Source organism: Cibotium barometz, chromosome 59, assembly GCF_041138505.1.
Source record: "Cibotium barometz isolate CiBa-2024 chromosome 59, ASM4113850v1, whole genome shotgun sequence".
In the NCBI taxonomy this organism is placed as follows: domain Eukaryota; kingdom Viridiplantae; phylum Streptophyta; class Polypodiopsida; order Cyatheales; family Cibotiaceae; genus Cibotium; species Cibotium barometz.
This window is the reverse complement of record NC_141104.1, coordinates 27,333,817-27,343,540: the sequence shown is the minus strand read 5'-3', so window position 1 is coordinate 27,343,540 and position 9,724 is coordinate 27,333,817. Positions and strand designations below refer to the sequence as shown.

The following is a 9,724-nucleotide window of genomic DNA, read 5'->3' as shown; positions in this document are numbered from 1 at the left end:
TCCACACATTCAAAAATATTCTCTTAATTTTTAAGTTTTTAAAGCAAATTTTGAAGCCGAAAAAACATTTCTTTTTACGTATTTTAACCTTAAAAGGCCTAAAAATTACCAAAAATCCTAGAAAATTTTGTGAAAAGCCCCAAAATTTCCAAAAAAAAAGATGCCTCTCCAAAATTCTCAGAGTTTTTGTTTACTTATCTAGAATCCACATCATGGAATCCACTCTCAATTCTACTGAAACTGCCAATGTCAACACCAACAATCAAGATGATCAAGTTCACGATGGTGAGTTTTCCATAGTTTGCACTCAAAGATCATCATTGTAGAGCTGATGTATTAAGTAGGCATCCTTCCATTACTAATATTTTATGCTTGATATTCATTCTTTTGATGCTTTGCATGATACATATGAGCATGATCTTGATTTCTCTCATGCATAGTTGAAAGTACAATATGATCATTACTTACCTGTTAATAACTACTCACACAGTGATGGATTTGTTCCCTTTAAAAAGAAATCCATCATTACATGGTTGAGAGTACAATACAATCATTGTTTACTTATTGATAATTACTCATACAATGATGGATTCCTTTTCTTTGAAAATCTTTTATGCATCGCTCTTTCATTTAGACAATTTCTTTTAGAAGAATTTCACAGTCCAGCGCTTACGTGGGTCATTGAAGAATACTCACTACTTTGAAAGTAGTCAAAGATGATTTTTATTGGCCTAGTGTAAAGAATGATGTTGCAAACTTTGTCTTTGAATGTATAATTTGTCAATGAGTTAAGCGGCATCATGGAAAACATGGCTTTTGCTCATGTCATTACCTATGCTTAATGCCCCTAGGGAAGAAATCTCAATGAATTTCATTACTGGTTTGCGTGTTACATCTACTCAAAATGACATGCTATGGACTATTATTGATAAATTTAGTAAGCAAGCATATTTCATTACATGTAAAAAGACATTACTTGCTTTACAAGATGCATATGTATTTACACACCATGGATTGCCAAAAGTACTCATTTTTTTAATCATGATTCCAAATTATGTAATCATTTTTGGATTGCTCTAGAATCTAGAGTTGATTTCAGTTCTGCTTTCCATCCTCCATTTTCCATCTTGTGAATAATGGCCAGATAGAAGTGACCAACAACAATAGCATTATTTTATAGTTTTTGAGGTTTTATAGAGCAGGTACTTTGGGACCAACACCTTTATTTGTTCCAAGTCCCTTATAATAACGCGCCACACTCCACCACTAGAAAAATTCCCCTTGAAGTCATATATGGTAAGCAACTACCAACATCTGCTTCTAGACTCTCTCATATTGTTCCCACATCAGTGGATGATTTTACTAGATACCACACCCATATTCTTAGTGAAGTACATGAAGCATCTCTAAATCTCAAGCCCAATACATGACCCAAGCCAATAAGAAATCACATTGGCGTATTTATAATTCCTTTCCCATTAGTCTATTGCAACATTTCAACGTAACCTTATGACTTTCCAAGAAGGAGATTACATATCCTTCTCATGAGGGAACCGTAGCTCCAACCGTTAAAAAAGTTACTCAAGCATGTTCAAAGATCAACGTGTAGGTTTTGATGTGTTATCTTGTATTTTAATTGTTTTGGGGCTGAAGTGTTTAACCTTCTAAATTATTTCATTGTGGCAAATCTTTGAGAAATATTTGCAGCCCGAGAGAGAGAGAGAGACCCTTGTTGAGGGTGGTGGGGGGGGGGGGGGGCACCTTAATAGGCGAGGTGGATTCAGGGTCATGGGCATAGGTGGGTCAGCCCTCTTTCTCCCAGCAAAGCTGACGCCCTTGAGAGATTCCACAGATGGTGGTGTGGCAGTTCTCTCTTCAGGTGATTCATGCCCTCTCGGCGGTAGTCTTGTTGGTGGACACACTCTCACAAGATCTTGGCATGCTTGTTGGCCACCCACTTCCACCGTGCCACATGCTCTCACATCTCCAAACATGCCTTGGATGAGAGAAAGAAAGAGAGATGCACAAGAACACAACAGAAGAAATGCCATAGTCTCCACCAAAACTTAGAAGAAATGCCATAGCCTCCACCAAAACTTGCAACGTTTAATTTTATATCCACCACAACCTTAAAAAAAATCTAAATCAGATCACCTTAAAGCCTTTGCCAATATTTGAATTTAGTTGAAAGTTACTTCCATTAATTAATTGATTTTCTTTTTTTTTTTTCTCATTGTACGTCCCTATTAGTTTTTTTCTCTTTTTTTCAAGCACCAATTTAGGTTGCCGGATACAATTGCTCTCAAGTTCCACCAACCTATACATCGAAAAACAAATACTAGCCAACATTCACCAAGTTCTTAGATATCACTAACTCGTACACTAAAAAACAAATACTATCCGACATTCACCTATTGATGATTGTTAGTTCTAGCTATCAATTTCAATGTCAACAACAGCCCACCACTTGAATAAAACAATTGCAAGTCAATTTTTCACTGAAACCTTACTTTTGTTTTGTTTTTGTTTTTCAAGCCGGGGTCAGCTCGTCTCTGAGACTTGAGTAGAGAAACGCTTTTGTCATTAGCTTCGTCGTCTCGGTCGTGAGAATGATTTCGCTACTTTCTTAAGGCATGACCTCGTACTTCCTTAAGGCATGACCTGAAACCTTACTCACTATGGACATTGCTGCTAGCCTCTACTATCTCCTCTTCCTCCATGTCCCTTCTCAATCCCTCAGCCTAGAGTTTCTCCCTCTACTTCAAAATAGCTTCTTCAGCAGCCTTTGACTTGATTTTGGGCTGGATTTTGATGTTTAGTGGGAGCAAAAAGGGCATAAATGATGATATGGCAACCCACCAACTACCATGTCATTGATTGCTCCCCAAATAATTCCCATTTGTAGTAGGAAAAAATGCCCTTTTGTACTAGGTAAAAAAGATTCCAAAGAATTGTTTTTTTTAATGTGCATGGTAAGAAGTAGAAAAAAACTACAAGTAATTTTTAACTATGAATATCATTTTAAGGTGCTTTTTAAAATGTAAGAAAATGTGACTATAATTAATCTTTTTTTCTCTAATAGATTTTAAAGCATATTAATTAGTGATGCATATAGGATGCATTTAGTCAAATAGCTATATATTTAACTTTCCAATTGGTCTTGACTCTTGATTACAAAATTTCTTTTTGCAAGAACATAAAAGAAATATGCAATCTACTACTTTAATCAATTTTGTTGTAAGGGAGTGCATCACAAAATTCCTTTTTGCAAGAACACAAAAGAAATATGAAATCTACTACTTTTATCACACCTCTTCAAGTTTTCTTATATTTAAGCAAATTGAGTTTAGAGCTTTGTAATTTGCAAATTCCATTTTAGGTAACAAAAGAGTATTCACACGTTCATGTGGGTGAAGAACTAGCTTCTCTCCAAAAATTACAAGACTCAAGGAACGTGTCCTTCCTTGGAAGAATACTTTTGTTCTTGTAAACATTGTAACATAGATGTACGATAGTATATTGTATTTTAATGCGAAGTTTGATTTGTGTGATTGGATCCTCCTTACCTACTCATAATAGATCTTGCAAGGAGTTGCAAGAGTCATAGAAGCTAGCTAAGCATGTGGGAGCTGTGTTTCATTCTCTAAATGTATCTACACTAACCTTAAGTAAAACAGATCATGTACAAAAGCTCGATGATAATTGTAAAATGAATTATTCCTTGCCTTTGAACCACAGAGGCAAGGTTTAAAGAGAAATTGATCTTTGAAATGTCCATCACAAAATTCTATACCACCTTGCTTGAAAACTTTGGAAAGAGACTCTACAAACAGGATGAGCGCAATTAAATACAATCCCTAAAACCTCTTCCACTTGGGTGTTGTGCCATGTGTACATTTGCTAGCATTACCACCCCAACTCACATTATCCATACTATGAGCTAGTTTGTCTATACTACAATCATTACAAAATTATGGATCATGATACACCACATCACAATGTCTCCATTCATGCGTGCAAATGTCACCTCAAACCCAAGGGTCCCCATGCACACATCAAGTTACCTTGCCCCAAACAAAAACAACCCAAAGGGGTAGAACTGCTAAGGAAGAAGTTAGAAAAGCATTGCAGTGCTTTTATTGTCGTGGATGGCACAAGGTGGCAAACTGCCCTGCTTGGAGCACTTCAACACACCTGCAGTTCCTAACACCTTACAACCCCTATGTGAACATTGTGCCATCAATCACATGCTTATAGACTGCCCGAGGAGAATTGCTTTATTGCAGGCCACTTCACAATACTCAACACTCAATATCTTGAGTGTGCAAATGGACAAATGTCCATAGTTCCACTAAATGCACACACTCTTGATAATCAGAGAGAGTGAGATGGAGACTTCCTTGATCATCGCTCCAAGCTTGAGGAAGGCCGATGTGTGGAAACCCGCATTAGTACTACAAACACATGAGTAGCATATTGTCAATATGGGAACACAGTATACTCCTTTTTCAATCTCCTTTTTGCTTTGGTAACTAGACTTGTGCTACACTTTCATAGTAGCCTTGAGCTTCTAGTGCCGTTTATTGCTACCCAACATTGCTTAATCTTCTGGAATTTTACTGTTGCAGGTGTGCACTCTTAGTGGTTTTGGCCTTTTTTGGGGGTTTGATTGTTGATGTTGAGGTTTACCATGTGTGGCACCATTTGGTGAAGACACCTGGAAGAGCTCCACGTATTGCTTTGCCAAATGCCCCATCTCGCAGCAGGCCAAGCACCACCCTAGAGCCCGCAAAACCTCATGGCCGAATGAAAGCCAAAACATCCAGCAGTGGGATAGAGAACTGCTGGGGGAGCTTCTCTGAGGTTGCATGCTGATCGATAACTGGGAGGATCTCATGGTATTCCTTGGGCAGGGCTCAAAATCACACTGTCACACAGGTTCCAACTTCCACGAGGTTAAGGTCAGTGTCAAGTAAGAAACCATGGTACCATCCAGAAAAATGCAGCATAATGCAAGGCGTCCTCTCTGTAGAACACTGCTCGCGAAAACCTCACATTCCAATTCCATCCGGAAGTAGCCCCTGCCAGGTACCTACCAAGTAGCTGAAAATTGAAGGATAGGGTGTTCTGAGAATCTCCTTCAACCATTCATGCAAACCCACATGAGAATTTCCGTCCACACTTGCATATAGCCTATTCGGCAATGTGTCAAATCTACCTAAGCTGTTGACAAACCATCTAATCTCCACCAGCCACCATCCAGTGTTCAAACCAGGTCTACCTGGCATTGCTCAAACATGGCTTTGTCTCATAAAGGGCGCCTCATAAACATAGCTAGTGCAGTACATACAGAGGGCAGAGCATTGAATCCCAGCAAGCCTGCCATATGCTCATCTCTCAATTCAAAGTAAACGAGTGTCAGTACGTGGCACATGGCACATGACACACGCCAGCATTTTCATGCTTTCTCAGTTTCAATTCTGGATATTTGACACAATGTATCCTTTGTAGTTAAAGCTTGCAACTAGAGTTCATAAGAAGAGGCATCAAGGCTTCTTTAAGTTCAAGTACACACCAGCTCAACCTTTGATGCTTGACAGAATGCAAGTTGAATGGACCTGCTGATATATAGACTGGAGCACTGCGGATGAAGAGTACTTGCCATCCTCAACCGGTTGGCAAACAGGACACCTCCAATGGCAGCCTCCCCAACGGATTGTTGCCACTGCACTGTATGTGCCTAGACATCGAGCATTCATCTCAGCTCTATGCAAAGCATGTTAATGTCCCAATTTAAGTAACACAAGGTTGCATGATCAAATCCATGCATGGCAAATACCCTTCATATCTCATTTGTAAATGCAATTTCATCATCTTCTGATAGATGTCATCATTCTGTAAATGGCTTTTGTCTCCTACAAGAAACTCATGCACCTTGCTCTGAACCTCTATAAATGCTTTCCCTGGAGTTTTCACAGCAGATCTGCATCTTTTCATCCCTTCTATTTTACACACATCATCCCAAAGTCCTGCATCTGCATAGGCATTTGACAAAAGCACATACCCAGAGGAATGTTTGGGATCTATCATGACAATTTGGTGGAAACAGTGTTTTCCTAGTTCCACATTGCCATGCAGTTGGCAGTGGTTTAGCAAGGCCTTCCAGCCCACAATATTAGATTGACATGGCATGTTTTGTAGCAGACGCTCTGCCTCCCCCATGCACCCTGCATGGCCAAGGATATCGACCAAGCAGTTATAGTGCTCGAGTATAGGCGTAATGCCATAGACTTGTATCATTGATTTGAAGTGACGATAGCCTTCTTCTACTTGGCCCAAGCGACCACACGCAGAAAGAACAGCCAAAAATGTTACACCATCTGGATTCACACCATGTACCTGCATGTCCTCAAAATACTGCACAGCCAATTTGTATTTGCTATGTAGTGCATAACCTGTGATCAATGCATTCCAAGTTACTGGATTTTTCTTCGACGATGTAGTGAACACTGTGTGCGCATCCTCAAGGCTACCTGACTTAGCATACATGCTAATGAGTGCACTCCCGACATGGGCATCTAATTCATGACCACTGTCCATGACAAGAAAATGAATCAACTTTCCTTCATTCAGTGCTGCCATGCTAGAGCTTGCTTTTAATACACTTACAAAAGCAGCACTGTCCAGTTCTATTCCTTCGTTTTGCATCTCCTGAAAAAGTTGAAGTGCTTTCTCATCATGCCCATGGCATGTAAAACCTGCAATCATAGCACTCCACATCACGGCATCTCGTTTCGGAAACTTGTCAAACAGTAACCATGCATCATTAATGTTTCCACATTGTATGTACATGTCAATTAGGGTGCTTCCAACAAACATATCCAACTCAAAACCGCTATGGATTATATGGGAATGGATCTCTTTCCCCTCATCTAGAGCTAGTGTGTTGGAACACGCTTTGAGGGCAGCAACAAAAACATAACCATTTGGTTCAATAGATAGTGATTCATGCAGCTTAGTATACAATTTTATAGCTTGAGCACCATGTCCAAGCTTGTCATGTGCTGAAATGACTGCTCTCCACGTGTAGTTTTCGGGTTCGTCTAGTTGGCTAAACACGAGGCTAGCCTCAAATAAGCACTCGCACGATGCAAACATGCGGATGAGCTCGCCCTGCAGAAGGGTGCTGGATTTTGATGCACTTTGCAAGATATGCAGATGCAGTTTTCTCCCGGCTTCTAGGTTTTTCTTCTCCATGCAGCCATGTAGAAGACAATAAAAAAATTCCATGGGGATTTGGTCCCCTTGGAGGGTTCTACTATTCACCATATCAAATGCCTGGGCAAACTGTCCCGTGCAAAGACTTTTAAGATCCCCAAGGAGGGTGAAGTCTTGATCTTTCCCCACTGCCCTACATGTTTAAAACAAAGCATTGTACATTGAGTTGTCATTGTTGAACACATTCAGAAAGAAAAGCAGAAATTGTGTAGCTTAACTCAATCAAACACCTTACAGAGTTCTCAACCCGAAAGGTGCATTTCGCTTTATATGCTGCTCTTAAGGGATAAGCAAAGTCAGGTGTCGAATTTTGTTCCAGTTGAGCTAGCCCTGCTTTAACCCATGGAGGGTTCAACCACCCTTCAATCCACAAAGCCTCCCTTGTAACACTGTGTACGAAATCTGGACGCCTCAGATTTCTCTGCCATGGCCATCATTCATTCACGTAAGAATATAGAGTGAAAGCATTGGAGCATGATCCGCTTCAGTCAGTGCATTATCCTTGTTAAGGGCTCGATTCCAACGTGCACCATTAGCATCACGCATAGATAATGTGCACCATGCATTTAGAATATGGTGCACTTCGAATGATATGGATCATGCATTTAGGATGTTATGCACCATGCATTTAGGACGAAGTGAACCATGCATTAGTATGAGATGCACCATGCATTTAGGACGAAGTGAACCATGCATTAGTATGAGATGCACCATGTATTCAGGATGACATGCACCATGCATCAGTATTCTACTATGCATCATGATCAGTATCAAGTTGCAGCATATGATGCTGCATCATGTAACAGTACGATAGCAAGATAAACTGAACAGCAACAAAGAAAATCTACCTCCTTGAACCTGTTGTCCCACCAATATGATGGATTTGCAAAAAACTTCCTCCATAGTTCTTCTCTTGCGACTGACTTATCTACATGCCAAAAGTGTAAGAGAGGTTTATGATGATGACCAAGGTCTCACTTCCAACCAAAATCAAGATAATTAACAGATACTAACTAGGTTCCACACTGGAAATTTGGAGGTGTTTGAGCTGACCTGCAATCATGAAGCAGTCTTTTGCAATCATGCTGTTGTCTGGTGGTGGTACAAGAGCAGTGCATCTCTCTCTCTCTCTCTCTCTCTCTCTCTCTCTCAACCTTAATCAATGATTTCGCACCTTTGATTCGACCACCCCGCCCATTTTTGCTTCACCCAGAGTACAACCTGCTCGCTCGCAGCCAAAGTAGAAGACGAACGTTACGGGCGCCATGTTGTGGCATAGAAGTTGTTCCATGTCGGTGTCTCCCATAAAGCCACCAACAACATTTTTTTATTAATTAATACAAGGGGTCCAACCAATTTTTTTTTGAAAGGTCTATAAGCTTAAATTTTTTTAATAAGGTTTGGCTAATTGGGTGTTAGGTAGGATTTAGCATGTGTGAAATTTTTAGGATAGTGTGCATGTATGGGGGTTGGGTGGCAATTAAGGGGGTGCATGGGGCAGCTCGGTCATGGGCCGCTCCTTTCTTCATGTATGTTGCTAGTGCTGCTCCTTCGTATTGGCTCACTCTTGCGTTGCATGGGGTGGCTCAGTCATGGGCATCTCCTGTGCACCTCTTCTGCTAGTGAGGTGAGATGCGGGTTGCTCCTTTCTTCTTGTGTGTTGCATGGCTAGTGAGTGCTGCTCCTTCGTACGCGGCTCGCTCCTACGTGTTGCATGGGGCGGCTCGGTCCTGGGCGTCTCCTATGCACTCCTCTACTGCTGAGGTGAGATGCGGATCGCTCCTTTCTTCTTGCGTGTTGCTTAGAGCATCAATGTGTTTGTGGTGGCCTGTGTTGTGATGGTATGTGGCTCGTTGCTGGAGTCGTTTGTGGTGGCCTGTGTTGTGATGGTATGTGGCTGGTTGCTGGAGTCGTCTGTGGTGTGATGGTATGTGGCTGGTTGCTGGAGTCGTCTGTGGTGGTCTGTGATGGTCTCTGATTAGTTATTGTTGGTTCGATTTTATTGTTTAGTTGCTAATTAATGCTTGTTTGGTTCGATTTGATGAGAACCCTACTAATCTTGATTAATGCTTATTCTTTCTGTAGATTAATCTTAATTGTTCTTTTTGTAATTTCTGCACGTCAGTCTCGAGAGGGCACATACGATTTTGGTACGGTTTAAGGCTAAATGGGTGTTAGGTAGGATTTAGCATGTGTGAAAATTTTGGGACAATGCGCATGCTTGGGGACTGGGTGGCAATTAAGGGGGTGCATGGGGCGGCTCGGTCGTGGGTTGCATGGTTAGTGGTTAGTGCTGCTTTGGCTCGCTCTGCGGTGGAGATTGAGATGATGTTGCACCTTCTTTGGACTTATCCACATTCTAGACTCCTCTTGTATAGAGTTTTAGTTTTCTTGCACATTAGATTTCCCACACCCTTGTTTGAGAAACAGTTCTAGATATTTGGAG

The 9,724-nt window shown here is 40.9% G+C and overlaps 1 protein-coding gene across 2 annotated transcripts; it reads right to left on the bottom strand.

Moving 5' to 3' along the window:
- Positions 1–3,764: 3,764 nt before the first annotated feature.
- On the bottom strand, positions 3,765–8,584 carry LOC147605660 (putative pentatricopeptide repeat-containing protein At3g13770, mitochondrial). Of its 2 annotated transcripts, XM_086793088.1 has the most exons (5): positions 8,332–8,584; positions 8,127–8,206; positions 7,509–7,699; positions 6,670–7,411; positions 3,765–6,592 (listed from the first exon to the last, which is right to left on the bottom strand). In XM_086793088.1, exons 1-5 carry the CDS (start codon positions 8,360–8,362, stop codon positions 6,584–6,586), a joined length of 1,053 nt encoding a protein of 350 aa, XP_086649214.1. In that variant the 5' UTR covers positions 8,363–8,584; the 3' UTR covers positions 3,765–6,583. The 2 variants fall into 2 exon arrangements, with proteins under 2 accessions (XP_086649214.1, XP_086649213.1); XM_086793087.1 differs by having other exon boundaries at positions 3,765–7,411.
- Between the last annotated feature and the right edge of the window lie 1,140 nt (positions 8,585–9,724).

Bases quoted from the DNA above. Each gene is read 5' to 3' on its own strand.
- LOC147605660 (XM_086793087.1), bottom strand. From the start codon at position 8,362: ATGATTGCAAAAGACTGCTTCATGATTGCAG. The intron at 7,700-8,126 runs GTAGATTTTCTT...TGGCCATGGCAG, and splicing joins GGGACAACAGGTTCAAGGAG to AGAAATCTGAGGCGTCCAGA. The intron at 7,412-7,508 runs GTGTTTGATTGA...TTAAACATGTAG, and splicing joins CGGGTTGAGAACTCTGTAAG to GGCAGTGGGGAAAGATCAAG.